The 18,570-nt window shown below is 33.9% G+C and overlaps 1 protein-coding gene across 1 annotated transcript in view; it reads left to right on the forward strand.

Annotated features, from left to right (window-relative positions):
- The first annotated feature begins 9,111 nt into the window (after window positions 1–9,111).
- LOC140158602 (neuronal acetylcholine receptor subunit alpha-10-like) overlaps window positions 9,112–18,570 on the forward strand; it is a 32,905-nt gene continuing 23,446 nt past the window's right edge. The window contains exon 1 of the mRNA XM_072181759.1: window positions 9,112–9,482. Within this exon, the coding sequence (XP_072037860.1) occupies window positions 9,419–9,482 (64 nt within the window). The 5' untranslated portion in view covers window positions 9,112–9,418. The remainder of the gene's footprint in view (window positions 9,483–18,570) is intronic.

An 18,570-nucleotide genomic window follows, 5' to 3' on the forward strand; every position in this document is an offset into this window, starting at 1 on the left:
GAATTATCCATGCTAGACAGTGGGGTGAATTGAACAACACAAGATTTGAGATACTAGATCATAAGTAAAGTTTACTTTCAGGTGTAAACTTAAAGCCATATTATAACATTTTCATACAAGATAGATTAGCATTTCTTTGTCATAAAATGTTAGCTTTTACTATCAGATATATCCCCTTTTATTTTTGAGCTGAACAACTACGGCAAAGCAAAGAAATTTGGAATTTACGACCAGCGCATATGCCGCCAATACGTACCACTCCTTCGGTCATGTTATGGTACGACCCTTTGTTGTGTAGATCGCCGTCCCGCACGCCGTGTACGTAATGTATGTTAAGAACATCGTGTATGCGTTCGACTAATAATTCCATCGTAATAATAAAACGCCGGTTCCATCGTTTTTTTTCAAAATTTCCGATTTTGAAAAAACTACAGCACCTAGAGTCTTGATTTTTGCAGGGTATATTGGTTTAATAAAGTACAATATAATCGTGTAAAAAATTAATCTTAAAAAATCAGTGAGGCGTCCTCCTCAGCAAATGTTATAATATGGCTTTAAACTCTGATAATTGAAGCAACACTACAACAATAAAGCACTTTGCAATATAGTAAAATATCATTAAAAATCATCATACAATCATGTACATAGAGAATAAGAACTATTTGTAGACAGAAAGTTGACGAAACACACATACTTTAACTGGATCTCTAACGATGTACACGGCAACTGGCTTGTCTACGTGTTTGGCGCGGTGCTTAAGGTAATACACTATTCTAAAGTGTTGCGATTTGGTAGTTCACAACATCTTGCGAATGGTAGTGAGCTTTGGCAAAATTTGCATTGCTCATTTCCTTGCGAGCGTGTAGAAGAATTCAAATATCACAGAAATAGTTTTGTAGGTCATGTGGTTCTTGAGTTATGTTGTAAAGAGGGCTGAAACAACAACACTTTTTTTAAATGTACATAACTCATTAACAACAATAAATTAAGCAAGTGTTCAAAGCATATGATTTGTAGAATGAACTTTTGCAAAACATCAAAGTGTTATTTTTCAATAATATATTGATTTAGATAATAAAAATCGATTTGTTGGCAGCTTCGACCAACAATACCGCATCTACCCTTAATGGTACATCTGTGGTTACGCATTCTTTCTCTTATATTATTACCAGTTTCACCCACATACTGAATAAGAACTGTTGCGTCTTGGTAACACTTTCCTATCAACACGTCTTTGAATTGATAAATAATTATAAATACTGTAGTAGTTGTGCTGACAATAAGTTCGTCGTCATGGAAAAATACATATGCCAATTAATGGGAAAATACATATGCAAATTAATGGAAGACATCAACAATAAACACATGAATATTTTCTGCTAAAGCTTTTGCTGCCTTTTTTGTTTTTCCATTTTTTTCCATTGCTTTTGCTGCCTTTGTCATACATACAGCTTACCAAGAGTCGTCAAGTCGTCGAGTATTTATGACTCGTCGTAATTCATAATTATTAACCCTTACCTAACTAACGGGGAAGGATAGTTGCAATCCCCTCTGTATTTTAAAACGTCCGATGTCTATGATTTAGGGCACCAATGGATATGTATGAGTCTCTTCTTTCCATTGATTTCAAAATTTAAAATCAATTCCAATTCCAGATTGACGTCAAAACTACATAATTGACAAAAACCTGGTTTTTAGTCAACATTGTCCAAAAAATACATTTCAGCTACAAATCATTGAAACTTCCGATTTCTGCAGCATTTTCTTCAATAATAGAAACCACTATTTTAATTTTCATGGGAAGTTTTATGCACATAAATGTATCCTGGCCTACCCTTTGGGCCTATCAAATTCTTTTCGCCAAAAACGAGTATGGCCGGATAATGGGATAATTAATAGAGCCGTTGCGGTTTGTTTGAGCGTGAAAGGAAAAAACCCGGAGAAGGTTTCCATTTACAGCCGCAGCTACATCGCCCCCAGCAGGTCAAGAAATTGGTCTTGTAGAATTTGATAGCAATTAGAATGATTTCGAATTCTGTGGCTCATTCGGCAAATTTCGGGGAAAATTGCCAAATTGCCCCAAATTGAAAACACTTAGAAGGAACACGCTCTACTACTCCCATCACATACCTATACACCCCATAAACCCCACAAACACCCCGACAACACACATACAATCCCCAAAACACACCCACCCACCCCAGACTCCACATACATTTTGTTTAACTCGATTCAAAACTTGATTAACACCATGAAAATACAGAAACATGATAAATACGAAACATGTGAACCTCGTAATATTTTTGAAAGGAATTTCACATAATACAATGTGCGTTGATATATTTCACCGATTCACAAAAATAATAAATCTAAGAGTCTTTTAAATTAGAAGGAAACGATTTGATGATGATTTTATAAGATAGTACAAAAACAACGAGAATAGATTTCAATAGTCGTACTCCGCGAAACTAACACAGAGACTTTTCACCAAATTATATCTGAAAGCAAACTGCATTCTTCTCGCAAAACCAAAACCACAAGATGAAGAGATGTGGTAAATTAGATTTGGCAGGCCGGAAAGGGACAATTGACAGAGCGTTCTTAGTGGAAGCAGAGAAGAAGATCAAGACGGATTGGGGGAAATTGCGGAGTCTATACTGCATTGTCGTACAGGATAATGCATTTTTAGTCAATTCACTACTGTTCCTTTATAATTCTCAAAGCTGGTGGCTTTTAAAGGGAAAATAAATATCAGCTATGTCAAGACCGATCACGTAGTTCTGTATAAACTATCCATTGATTATACTTGTATATCGGTAAAGCGTTCAGGAATTCATTCACCTTTACTTTTCAAAGCCATAGTGCAGTTTTAGACTGACAATTAACATGATCATGAGTTGATTATAAGAAATAATTCTACGTTCAAGTTAAATCTTTGGAAACACTATTAGTCAACGTTTTTAGCAACCACGAGCATCGTTATAACATGATTGCATTGCATTGATTTTCCAAATACATTGAAACTTGGGAGTTTCGAAGAAAGAATCTCAAGAGGAGAAAGAGATATACGGTATAGTAAATCATTATAACATTTGAATACACGCTATACACTCAAAAGGGAATGTACTCTACTTTTTTCAAATCATGGATATCCAAAACTGCTGTCTTTTGCTGTAACAATAGATGTGTTTGGGCCGCAGGTGAAGAGGGGTGTGTGGGGGGGGGTGTGCCGGTGGGTGCGTTGGTGTGTGGGCGGTATGGGGGATGTGTTTGTGTGCCGGGTGTGTGGGGGATAGGGGTGTGAAAAAACAGAGATAGTATAATACAAGCCATACAAAAGGAAAATTCTATACGAAAGCGTGAAACAAATATTACTCAATAAACCCCGGCAGTAAACTCGAAGGATATAACAAACTTAAAGGGGCATTTCGTGATCCACAGCCTCATCCCCCACTTTTCTCAAAAAAGTTGAGATTTTTATATCACTGGAAACCTCTGGCTACATAATGTTTATGTACAAAATATTTCTTGCAGATTAATTCGTTTAGCAAAGATATCGTGAAATTTGAATTTCGTTCTGGTGCACCAGAACGAAATTACAACGTATTGTCTATGGAGCAGTGTAATACACATAATCATGCATAACTCGCAAACGCAATATCGGAATCAACTGAAATTTTGGGAATATGCTTTTTTCGTGGATATGTACTGAAAAATGTCATAAAAAGAGGATGCTAGGATCACGAAATACTCCTTTAATTCCAAACATTTTGATTGATAATCTCCATTTGCCATACGTGTTTGCAGATTTCACATCACAAATCATGTTGACAGATACTTTTTGAATCTTCACATACCACATCGAGTGTGACCGATAATATGACACATCCAATAACGAGTTAATATGAAAGTTGGAAGTAAATGTCAATGTTTGCATAATATCAAAATCACATGGGAATCAACAGCCCTCAGGCCGGCACATTTAAAATAAACATTAAATGAGATTGATTTAATTTTACATCCGGTGGGATTTTACTCTAGATATTACTTTGTGTGTTCGGAAATGTTATTTTTGTTAAGGTGTCGCTTCATCAACTTGAATATCAAATCTGCACGTATACTTCATAGTAAATTCGATAATTCAAATTGAAGTATAATATTTGAGAGGTCAGAACATTTTCCAAGCTAACCTTACAGTTACGGATGATTTGCTTTTTAGTACTTGGACGTACAACGTTGTCACGTTGTGTTTAAAATTCTTAAGATGATGAAACTGGCAAATATATTTAGCTTATTTGCTGACCTGTTCGATGTCCATCTGCATCTAGCAAAAAGATTCTGTCAAGTGAAAGTTGGTCCTGATTTGTTTGCTTAATCAAAACGTGTTAACCATATCAAACTCTTCTCTCTTTTTTACTTAATCTGGAAAATTTAAGCACTTTGACCTTCGTTTTTTTGCAAATCTGGAATATTTAAGAAACAATCGTACATTTTCTGTATGAAACGTATCGCCTAATAAACGTAGAATTGTAACCAACTTTCGGATTAACTACCATAGCAATAGATGAATACAATTTTGACTATACCGCCCTGCACTACAACGTTCACGCGGTACCGATGTATTGAACCATAGATGTCAAAAAAAGACTGATCACTCGCACCTGTAAGATCTTTGAAAAGAGCGGTATTGTATTCAATCTATGTTTGCTGACATACACAGCTGATTAGTGCAATCTGCTTGTAGAGCAGGGCGGTCTATTCAAAATTATATTCATCTATTGCTATGGTAGTTAATCCGATTATGACGTCACTTCTACGGCGTATAGTAACATCAAATAGCATTCCTTATCTTGCATTTTTCATTTTATAACATTAATTAATATAAGGTGTGTGACCCGATCGACAGCCTCTTCCCGCCACTTTACCTCACGAGAAATAGTCATGTTTCATTTAGAGGGTGTAACAAAATATGGTAAAAAGGGGTTAACTACCACCGGATGTATGTACGATTAGGCATTGTTTTAAACGTTTTTGCTTCAAATGGAGCAATACAACTCAAACTATGCAAACAGTATTCCAATGGTAGGCCACGATGTTATATAGAACACATAACATGAACAAATATGGCCATATGTAAACATCCACTTTAATTCGATGTAGATGATTATTTTCTATATCAGATAATTTGTCCTATGATCACGTCGAGATCAGTTCTCTAGTTACAGTTCGAACTCTAATTCTAAAGGTAGAACAGTGTTATCGGTGTTACCGGTGTTTGGATATCCATCATTTGTGTGTGAATTTGGGTAGCGGTGGGTGGGTGGAGGGATGTGTCATGTATATGGGTGTCTTGATGTGTATACTCGTTGATAGTTTTTGATATAACTATTCTATTTTTTTTTCCAATACTCTTTTCTAAATAATAATACTCATGTAATCAGAAATCAATGTCAACTCGATTAAAGTATAATACCGTTGTGTCGTTTACCATGTTATTACTTACTATAATCATTTTCTTCAATACTTGCGATATTGTTATGTTTAGCAACAAAGGATGGAGTTCTAGGATTACTTACTCGCCATGCCTATACTGTGTTTTCTTACCTAACAATAACTAATAATTGTAAATCTGTGAAATCCTAATCCAATTCGGCCCAATTGGCTTCCCGGTTATCATTAATGATGCATTTCAGACCAAAGATGCGAGCATCAACTGTTAGAAGTACTTGGATGACCTGAGACTTGCTGAAAATCAAAGTCTATTTCCAAAAGGAAAAACCAATCCCCTATCGAGCTTAATATAGCTGTATGCCCCTTAACTATGTAACTGAGGCTAAGATACTAGGTGTTTACCTTCAAAATGACCTGAAGTGAAAAAAGTCCAACCAAAAGTTGTATATATGCTAAAACGGTTATGTGCGCCCTATTCTCGAGTATGCAGATGTAACCTGGCACACCTCGTTAACAACAAATCAAACAAAGTTACTTGAACAACTACATTTTAGGCCAGAGATTTCCCTCATGCAAGCTTGCATTGTCGAAGATCAGCCGAAGGGCTTGCTGACTCAGAAAGATATCCTTCCTCCATCGAGACAAAGCGCTCATGGTCGCACCCTTTGCAATGCACATAAATTCACCCAGCTTCCAAAATAGGCCCTACTATGTGAACTTGCTAAAACGCGTGGGGTATGGGCGAGTACAGGTATCTGGAAAGGGGAAGCAACGAGTTACCCCAAATCACAGCGGCAGGTAGTGACTGGGCCGCCGAGTGCTAATATGTATTTATCTTGGAAGGTTCGTGTTTGTTTTAAATTTTGGGGCGTTCTTCCTAAATTTGATATTTTTGGTGATATTTCAAAAAAGCGATATGAAAAAGACAGCTATTTGGGCACAAACTTTGTTATTGTTATTGCAGTTCTTTTCCACATACCTACGTTACCATTCGCTTTGGTGATTTACTAATATTATTATATTTTGTGACTGCAATTTAGCGTTTTCAATGCGTTTTAAGCTTATCATGAAATTAAGGCAACTATGTGGTCACGCTACTTTTAGAATTTTTACCTGATCGTCGGCTTTTGCAGGCAACAGAATGCAGATTGTCTCACAATAGATGTGGGTCACGTGATGATAAATTGTAACAACATCCAAATTTTCGTCTTGAAACAGGGTTTCGGACAAATTATGGAACAGCTGTAGTCTTCGGCGCCGTATCAAATCTCATAAAAATGGCACGACTGGCGAGTATGTTTTTATGTTTCCCGCACGAAAGCTTGCATCTACATCAATACTATACTTCTTTGGAAACGTTGACCTATGACCATTCTTTGTATAAGCCCTGCTATGACCTTGATAGGTACGCTTGATTGGGTACTGTTATACCATCCACTTTAGCACCCGGTCAGTCTTACAGGAATACAGTAGGGAGTGAACATAGTGAAAGACCCATTATTATTAGGCGCGGATATTAAAAGCAAAGGTCCTTTGCGTGTAGAGTAGAAATTCATAAATAATAGAATGTTTGGAATTTTTGTAACTAAAATACTATTTACTGAATACTAACTGTATTATTTATTTATTTATTTATTTATTTATATGCCTATTTATGTATTTGTTTATTTACTGACTTATTTATTTATTTGGTAGATTAGTAATTAATTAATAAATCCATGATTCATCTGATTATTATTGATTGTTGATAACTTGAAAACTTGATTGATTGATTGATTGATTGATTGATTGTTTGATCGATTGATAGCCATGTAATAGCCACATGTAATCCCCCATTTCTGAAAAGTATTATACATCGTTTTCCTTTCTTCTTTTTATATAATACTATTTTAAAAGTGCAATTATTAGTTTCTGTCACTAAAATTCTATATCATTTTGTGTGTTATATATAGATGGCGTTCTTAAATTTGTTGTTTTTATTTTCAGTACATTTATCATCTAATTTGATCTTCTGGTCAACCTTTGATAAATGTTAATACAAATGGATATGAATATTAATATGAAAGCCAATACTTGTCAGATGTATCGTAATTACTTCAAATATATTCGGTAGATTACGATTCATCATATCTTCTGTGAAAATTATTCATATTAATGTATTTTTCTTTTTGTGTATCCTATAAAACAGCAATTTCTTATTTTATTATGAGTATAAAATAACATAGCCGGCCTAAAGATTAAGTACAAAGTATGAAAGTAATGTCAAACGGTCAAGGATGAACGCATAGAAAAAAATTATAAAAAATTTAAGAATTTCAGAAACCATGGTAACTCTATACCATTTTCGTCACGGGGAATAGCTCGGCGCCTAACCATATGCCATGAAGATTCAACTAAGATGAGACGTGTTACCATGCCACCTCAAACAATAAGTCCAGAATTAATATCTTTGTTACGATATCTATCTACCTCGATGATTGTGAACATTGATTATGTTCAAAATTATGTACTTGTTACAATAACATTAATACTTACGAATGTGTTTGCTCTGACCTTGGTATAAATCCCATAACAAAACGAATTTTCAGTTTACTTGTAATTTTTTTATGGTGAAATTTGGAAATATTTTAATATGATAATTAACCAATTATTATTGATAAATGCGTATCATTTGTTGTGAGTGAAATTGTATAAATAGGCCTAATCCACGCCACTGAGATATTGGTGCGTCTAATGCACGATCCCCGCAAGGGGAGTACATTAGACGCATCAACAGCTCAGTACAAGTACATTATTTTGTACAATTTCTCGAGCAAAAAGTGACACGCATTTATTAACCTATTTCATACACGAGAAAAAAAGCCTGTGATATTTATATAACAAACTTGTCACCAAAAATGTTGGAAATGCGAGCAAATATAAATGCATCAACCCGCAAGAAAAATGAACGCATCCAAAAGCAATGCGGGTACTACGCGGAGTTCGCGCCCATGCAATTATTATACAATATGCACACCTCGTATTTTACTAATGTTTGCTCCGATTGGTTTTCACTATCTACATGATCTGTGAGTGTATGAATTTAGTTAATTAAACGATTTGTAACTGGAAAGAATGTGAAGGAATTTAAATCGAGTTCATACAGGTTTATTGTCTGCAGCAGATATTAAAGGAGACCATGGAACCGTAGATTGAACATGAGATTTAGTGTTTCAGATATAAGATGAACGAATGAAAGACACAATCACAGTCAGGAAAGAAACAGCGAATGAGATTAGGAAATAAATAAGGAGATAATGAGATGGTTGAAGGAAAAAGAAGCTCATTAAAATGCCAACATACTAAAATGATTCCTTTTCATGACCCGGAAACTAGATGCAATTTAACCCAAATTAAAAATGACATTTGATTAATACAATAAAAGCTGTACAAGCACCGTTGAGATACATGTGGATATGAATTAATAATGTTTAATGTCGCTACGTGTGTTTGCCGGCACTATATCAATTAAACCATGCAGTTAACACGGCTCATATATTGATTATTGGCTTACTGCTTTCAAGTCGGTAATATCGGTAAATGACGTTGATATGGAACCGATATTCCTATTAGTATTAGTCACTGGCAAAGGCTATAGATTTTTTAAAGCCTACAAGGTCACGTGATGATATTATTGACTAAATATTCAGCTACCGTGGCTCTTACAAAACTTGGTGGTTTTCTATATTGGGGGCCCGCCTTTAGCTATAGAACCAATCTATATACCCAGCTATTCAAAGGCCAACAACAACAACATCAATATCCGTGAAATAACTGACGAAGAGTAAATGAATAATGGTTGACTTTCATGATCGTCTGGTATACTTGAAGCACATTTATACTGTTTTGTAGTGAGCATCGCTTGGTATAGAAACCTACTTTACCAATATTTTACCAGTGGCAATAGTATCGCATTACATTGAGAAAGATGTCTGGTGCTAGGCCTTGTACCGTGGTTCTTCTGTTTGTTGCTGTAATAGCAGGATTTAAAGGTAAGAGTTCGAATCAACAAATAGCTGTTTAAAGTTGCAACTATATTTATGTGTACGTGGTGCTTTATAAAGTAGGGAAAAATTAAAGGTTTAATAAATCAAAATAAAATCGGGTATCACTGTAATTCTTCACATGTTTACCATTTATAGGGTGTATTTTCATGACGATATAATTTAATATGATAATCGATATTATAGTAGATGAATTTCTGTAGGTTGCCAAACAAAAAGAAATAAAAACGCTCTGAATTAGGCTATCCCGATGAATTAAACATAGTACATCTTTTCATAGCGAGATTTTTTTGTGATACAATGAAAATTTGTATTATTCATTAGTTTTGTTGGTTTCTTTTAAAATAAATAGCACATTGAGTCTACTCATTGAAAGCACCATCTCTGAGTCTACTCATTTGAATTAAAGTAGCATCTTTCAAATGATAATATTATGTTTATGTGTATTTAAATATGTTAAAAGTATTTCTAAACACACATGATCTAGTGCCTTTCATCTTTGCAAATTATTCGCACATCTTGAAAACGTTTTATACACTTGTAATCATTTGTTCATTGTGATCCACAGATACATGTAGATTAACGTGAATTATTTATAAATCCAAAATTTATTTATTTAAATTTATTTATATATGGCCACACTCATTATTGCATTACATAAAAGAACTCAACAATCATGACAATAGTGTTAATAAAAGAATATGATCGGTGGCATAATTACAAGGTGTCCCATAAAATCGTCAATATACAGGGTGTCCCAGAAAAAATTACCGAGCGAATAAAATTGAACGTAAGTCGAGAAATAGACATCATATTCATAAAATTCAAAATGTAGCGCATAGCTTATTTTGTTGTGCATCACATATGAAAATTTTATTTGATTCGGTTGACTGGTTGCGAAGAAATGAACGATTACATAATACGTGCATCAATGCAGTTCATTCCAAGTTTGATCAACAAGCGCTTTTTTCATACTTGCTTACCGCTAACTAAAGTTTGTGTATCTCATTAAATTTAGTTCACATTATCTATTTTATAATCTGACGGTGTTATGTCATTCATGCTTTCACTGAAAATGATAACAGTTTGTCCGAGAAAACTTTGATTTCTGCAATTGGATGCTTTCCAACTTCAATTATTTATGTTGTGCAAATATGTTATATTTTAACTTTCCCAAGAACATTTAAGCCAAGAATAACAACGATCTAAAAAGTGCTTACAACTTTACGCGTGAATTTTGATACCATGCAACATTAATGTTGAAGTTTTAAAAGATTTAAACTTTCCATTACAATTTCTTGGAAATATTTCAAAAACATTAATGTGTGTGAGAAATTTTTTAAGCCAGCTGGAATTCTTTATGCGATAATTCTTTATGCAACATTTATATAAACATTAACGAAAAAATATATTTACAAGTACCGAGCATCATCTTACATGCAAGCTTTCATTTTCAATATCGTGCAGGTTTTCAAATTTGAACAAAACCTAATTAAATGTTTTACAAGAAACAGATTGTTTAAAATGAACGAAAAGGATTTCACAGAACAAAATATGAAGTCAATTGTCAGTTAACCACGAGTGTGCATTGTGTTGAATGATCTTTCTTTCAAACTTGGAATGAAGTGAATTGAAGCATACGTTATGTAATCGCTCATTTCTTCGCAATCAGTCAACCGATTCCAGTAAAATTGGCGTATAAGATGCAGAATAAAATGGGCTACACGCTGATGTTTAGATTTTTGGATTCTGATGTCTATTTCTCGACTTACGTCCACATCTATTCGCCCGGTAATTTTTTCTGGGACACCCTGTATTTGGTGTGGTGGAAGAAGATTTACCCAGGGTATTTACCCAGCAATGTTATTTCCTAAAGTGGTACCTTATTGTTATCAGTAATACAAAAATTATATTCTCTTTGGCCTCTCTGTGGGAGTGTGTATATGGAGCGGGATGCGTAAATATATACTCATAATATAGGCCTATATATTATATTGTATGCTTAACCCTCCACACCCACTAGATTTTTAAAATACGTGTATCTATTTTAATAACTGTGCAGATGATAAGAGAAAAAAATCTTTTATATACTTCGAAAGAATTGTCAGAATTATAGGTTGCATAGTGAAATACATTCATCAACGTCTCCTTCAATCGTCACTTAAAACAAGAGGAGTCCACTTACGCCACAATAGCTCCTTCTCTATTTCAAAAGCCGATTTAAACATATTAACATAAAATGTATGAAGTATGGAACAAAATATCTGAGGTAGAGGTACTTTATGTCAATATTATACGTTATACACTTCATATATACCCGGTTTAATTTCTAATGATCGTGAAGTACATAATTTTATGCGCTATAAAGTTGTTCTCAACATCATATCAAGAAAAAGTAGGTCACTCCATACGAAGGATTTTGTATAAAAATGTTATAGCGAGCCGCCGATATTCTAATCCTAATTATCCAAGGTAATTTATGGCTGACTCGTTTTTCATACCGATTCAATAGGACAGAATATCATGGATTCTACGAATAGGAAATCTCCAGTGTCTCATTTGAAAACGATTTAGTAAGATATCAACATGTGACCTTGTTTTTAAGGAGTTTTCTGCCTTTTCTACATATTTTGTCTCATGTTAAAGGGACACTCGGAGCTAGAGATCCATCACTTCAATTCCAAATGTCATTCATTTTTTGAGCCCTTTCAAAATATTTTCGTATCTAGTAATTAAATAACCCCTACAATGAATAAGCTTGATACAGCATTTCCATGTCGAGAGAGCCCAATCTTAATTCTTGATGTATGGGGAAAGGGGATTCCGTGCGAATCCAATAGGAACACGATCTACAACACCAACGTAATCTTTTGTGCGATTTCCAGAACATTTTACGGATTGTTTTGTACTCAACAAATCTCAGAAAGTCCCCTAACAAGACCAAGCACATAGCACCTAATATCTATCTCCAAATAAAGGACAGTTGCTTTTGTGTTATTTTCATTCAGATACATCAAACAAATTAGTTTCGTGTGCAAACTGATTAAAACACCTGTTTCCCAATTCAGAGTACAGTACCTACAATGTTATTTACTTATCGATACTATGTTTTGACTTTAAGGTGCAGATACTTGTTATGATTTTTATCACTGAATGCATTGAAGAAAAAATCTTTTGAAGACGTATTTACCTGTGACCAACTTTTCACTGTTAGAAAGACGACAATCTATAGTCAGTTTAATCAGAAATGTATAATATTTCTCTTCTACATAATCTGCTCTAATTAATACATGCACTTTTGTCTTGCTAAATATCCCTTCTATGAATGTTAAAGTAACTATATATAACATGGTCAAAATAATCACCATGTTATCTTAAACTACAATCTTGAAGTACAAGTGCGCTAAACTCGGTCAGATAGAATTAGAGTTGCCGTGTAAAAACATTATTTCATCTTATAAATCATTTTATTCCTTTGAACAATCTGTCATCAAACATTTTATAACTGATACCATACCCTATTTGTAATAATCATTGTTCGAGTTCCTCTTCCCTGCACTGCAAGTACGGTGTGGCTTCGTTGCAATGCGACTTGTTTTTCATCAATAATAAGCAACAGTTTGCGAAGTTGACAGAACTATATCAAATACTGTCTCCAATAGTAAAATGTTCTCTTTGGATGTTTGCAACCACAGTGACATCAAGAATATGTAAATAGGCACATTGTAATTGGTGCTAGTGCCGAAACATACATGATTTCAAATGAATGTTTATACGTATGTATACATGATCTAAACATATAGCAATGTATCAGTTGAAGAAGATTTGGTTTTGCATGAACGTTGATGAAAGTATTGAGATATGTTGTTGCAGATACTCTAGGCAACCTAAGGCAGTTTGTTAAGCAATACATGCAGTATATAGATTTATCCTCGAAATGTTTCCTTTTAGTTTACTATGTTTCTTCAATCCTTTGCATAATTTTGCATATATTCTGAATCTTATCTTGTTGATTTGAATTACAATCTGTGTATGTTGTTTAGGGAATACATGTGTAACACAATTTCAAGTCGAAGCACAATATTTATTCTTGAGAAGCACATGTTGTGGAAGATAATATGTTATACATACATGTATATAATATATTTTATCAAAGCGCAATACAGATCTTGTGCAATGTACTGCCCTAGGGCAGGAAAAAGCCAAAAGCCCGAAAGATTTGCTTGTACTATTTTGCATATTTACAATATTGCAAAACATAGTTTTCTATATTTCTATTGCCCTTTTAATGCTCTCAGAAGACATTTAGTTTATTTGGCAGCCATGGTTAATTTGCGTATCTAAAACAGATGAGCTCGGAGAAATACTGTAATCATGATTGGATAACAGAAAACACATATATTTATGAATATTATCAATCATCCAGAAAACACATTATACCTTTTCCAGAGTTTCTGATTGTTGCATACATCACAATATATCACCGCGGGACAACAAATATTCTTCATATAGTCATACTTATATAAAATGAACTGTACATGAAAGTGGGTCGACATTATTACAATGTTAAAACCTCCCAAAAAAAATCAAACAATAAACTTAGGGAGCACTTCTCTTTTCACTTAACGGAAATAACATTTTTATGAAGCCAGGCAGTACGATAAAGCGAAGTCTCGTCTCTGAGGTCTCGTTGGAGATAAGATGCATATCTCTAAATGTGAATTTTATTTTGTCACGCATTATTCGCCTTTTTTCAGATACTGTGCAAGTTATTTATACTGTGCAATTGCCTGCATTGTCAACAGGGAATCCCAAAATACTGAAATACTTGGGGCTTTTAAAAGGAGAATAATGTCGTTTGAAAAAAAAACATTTCCACTAATTTTAAAAGAACGAAATAAAAACTTAAATGCAATAACTGATATCGAAAGAGATACTTTATAACAAACAATTTCACTACCTCAGTAAACCAATGAATCAGGTCATACGTATAGGACGTATACGCAAGCTCTTTTCAACTCCATGACACGTCTTCAAAATATCATCTCTCAGACACGAAGTGGCTATAAAAACTGAATAATCGAACATTAATTAGTTATATAGATAAACATTTAAACAGTGCGGGAATACCGGAAACTTAGACGTTCACGATGTTTAATACCATCGCTTTTTGTTTATACTTCATGGTTTTGTTTGATTTTGTTAAATAATTATCTATAAAGATATTAAGGTTCTTTAAAACAAAATAATAAAGAAGGCATCAACATAATTTCAATCTAAAGCAGAGTACATTATTCATTCCCTGGATAATCAAAAACAGGACACTGTTCTACATAATCACCAACGAGTAGCGTGAACCGGGCTAATATATCTTTTTCTTTATCCATACTAATACTTTTGTCATAATTTAACATGAAATAATATACATAACGATAAACAATTTTATTATATAGGCTACGTTTGAAGAACAATTTGTCATACATGTAATTATACCGAGTAGTCAAACTTGCTTAACGCAAATACTTGTTTATGACTTTTGTGGCTACAGTTTATAATACTTGTCTGTCGTTTTTAAATTTGATTGAAATAAATCTTTTCTCAGTAACGTTGCTCTCCAAATTAGGTGTAACTTATATAACAAAGTTTTATAGATTTTGATTATATCGAATATTATGTGCCGAAAATGACAATAACCATTTCTACGTACATTAAAATATTTGTCAAAACTTATAGGTTGCATAGTGAAATACATTCATCAACGTCTCCTCCAATCGTCACTTAAAACAAGAGGAGTCCACTTACGCCACAATAGCTCCGAAGCCGATTTAAATATATCATCAACCTAACTGCAGCATCAATGAAGTGTGGAACACAATACACGGGATAGGGGTACTCAATGTCAATAATTTTATATACTTCCTATATACCTGGTTTAATTTGCCATGACTGTGAAGTACATATGAACTTGTTCACTCACAACATCACATCAAGAAGTAGGTCACTCCATACGGAGGGTTTTGTGTAAAAATATTATAGCAAGGCGCTGATATACTACATGTAATCCTACTTATCCAAGCGAATTTATGGCTGACTCGCTTTTAATACCGTTAAAATAGGACAGAATATCATGGTTATTCAAATGGGAAATCTCTAGTGGTTCATTTCAAAACGATTTAGTGAGATATCAACATGTAACCTTGTATTTCAGGAGTTTTCTGCTGTCTCTGCATCTTTTTTTCTGTTGAAGTTAATCATGTGAACTTAGTATTCAGGTCCGTCATGTAATTAAACTTCTGACAAGACAAACATCATAGCACGTAGTTGAACCGTGTAATCTATTTTGAGGGTTTTACTTCAAACATTCAAAAGAAAAAAGGTGACATCTGCTGTGACTATCATCAGCGGTTACTTCGTCTTTCTGTAGGTTCAAACTCATTCAGAAACGTTCACAAAATATCTGCCGCCAAATTATATAAATGACAGTATTTATTAAATTATATTCTTTTGGATACATCAAAGCAATTACTGTCGGGAGCAGATTGATTAAAACACATGCTTCCCAGGTCAGAACACAGTACATACAATATTGTTTATTTACAGATACTACGTTTTGACTTAGGAGCAGATATTTTTTTCTGATTTTCACCACTGAATGAAATGAAGAAAAAAGATAACTGCAATCTTTTGAAGACGTATTTACCTGTGACCCACTTTTGGGTATAAGAAAGAAGAAACTCTATATAGTCAGTCTAATCAGAAACCTATAATTGTTATCTTCTACGTAATGTGTATTAATCAATACACGCACTCAGTTGTGATGCGATCATGCTAAATGAGTTCGATGTCGATTATAATCAAAATTCAGTTTGCAATTTCATTATATGAGCCATGTATAGAGCTTTTTTTGCCGAAAACCTCAGCATAATTGGACTTACGGTTTCATTTTAGTGTTGCTAAGAACAATAAATTATAAAGGAAGTTGAATACTGTTATTCTCTATATCTCAAAATAAATATTCCCGACATTCGACTCATTTTGCTTGCAACATAACAAAATGTTGCTGTAACGATGACATGTTTATAATAATCACCGTGTTATCTTAAACAAACTTTCGAAGTACACTAAGCTCGCTGAGATAGAAAAAGAGTTGTAAAAATATCATTTCATCTTATTCTTATCTAAACATTTAATTCCTCTGAGAAATCTTTCATCATACATTTATAACTGATACCGTACCCTATTTGTAATAATCGTTGTTCGAATTCCTCCTCCCTGGACTGCAAATACGGTTTGGATTCGTTGCAGCGCGACTTGTTTTTCATCAATAATAAGCAACAGTTTGCAAAGTTGACAGAACTATATCAAATACGATCTCCAATAGTAAAATGTTCTCTTTGGATGTTTGCAACCACCTTGATATTAAGAATATGTAAATAGACATATCGTAATTGGTGTTCGTGCCGAACCATACATGAATCCAAATGAATGTTTATACGTATGTATACATGATCTAAACATTCACTCGAGCACTGACGATACAAACATCAATATATAAGTTGAAGAAGATTTGGTTTTGCATGAACGTTGATTAAAGTATGCGATATGTTGTTGCAGATACCCTAGGCAACCTAAGGCAGTTTATTAAGCAATATTTTTATGTTGCATGTTGCATGTATTTTATCCCCGATACGCTCCATTCTGTTTCATTATATTTTCTTCAATCCTTTGCTGCATGATCTTGCATATATTCTTCATCTTAAAATGTTGATTTAAACTAAATTTTGCTTACTGTGATGTTATTTAAGAAAATATGTGTAACACGCTTTCATATTTATTTGTGAAAAGCACAGGTTGCATGTGGTATAAAATAGTATACTTCAAAAATCTCGAAAGATTTGGTTTTCCTCTTTTGCATGTTCACAGTATTCCAAATCATTGCTTTATCTTCCTGTCATGCCGGTTACCCTGTTAGCCCTTTTGTATACTCTTAGAAGACATTTTCTTTTGTTGGGTTTTTTGGTAGCCTTAGTTATCTTGCTTAATTCCAAAACAATCTAAGATCAGCTAGTAAAAATCTACAAACGTGATATAAGAGATAACCATATACCTGTTGAGAGTGCAAATGTAGACATACCTGTAATGGAATAATAGAACATGTCTGATCTGATTGTTGAACACATCTCTTAGTTCAAAATATCACCGCGGGATAAGAAATATTCTTGCTATAGTCATGCTTATGTCAAATGAACTTGTCACACTGTACATGAAAGTGGGTCGACATCAACTCTTAATGCAATAATGTTAATTAATATCGCAATGTGTCATTCAATTAAAGCCATAATATACGAACCCTTAAAATGAGTTGGGTCAATTATTTTTCAGACCTGATATTTTGTAAATTCTCTAAAGATTTGGTTTTCCTCTTTTGCATGCTCACAATATTCCAAATCATTGCTTTATTTTCCTGTCATGCCCATTACCCCTATTAGCCCTTTTGTATACTCTCAAAAGACATTTGGTTTCTTTTTGTAGCCTTGGTTATCTTGTTTAATTCTAAACCAATCTTAGATCAGTAAGTAAAAATCTACAAACGTGATGATATAAGAGATAACCGTATACCTGTTGAGAGTGCAAACGTAGACATACATGTAATGGAATAATAGAACACATGTCTGATCTGATTGTTGAACACATCTCTTAGTTCAAAATATCACCGCGGGATAAGAAATATTCTTCCTATAGTCATGCTTATGTAAAATGAACTTGTCACACTGTACATGAAAGTGGGTCGACATCAATGCAATGTGTAATGCTTCTAAAACAACATTAAACCCACCCTAAACCTAGAGAGCCCTTTTATATTCGCTTACGGAAATAACATTTTATGAAGCCAGTGATAAAGCAAAGTTTCGTCTCTAAGGTCTCGTTGAAGACAAGGTGGATAATATCTCTAAATGTGGATTTTGTTTTGTCTCGCTTTATTCGCCAATTTTGTCAGATACTGTACAATGTGCAATTGCGTGCTTTGTCATCAGGGAGTCTCATAAAGGCAGAAATACTTGGGGCTTTGAAAAAG

The sequence above is a fragment of the Amphiura filiformis genome, chromosome 8, assembly GCF_039555335.1.
Source record: "Amphiura filiformis chromosome 8, Afil_fr2py, whole genome shotgun sequence".
NCBI lineage: Eukaryota > Metazoa > Echinodermata > Ophiuroidea > Amphilepidida > Amphiuridae > Amphiura > Amphiura filiformis.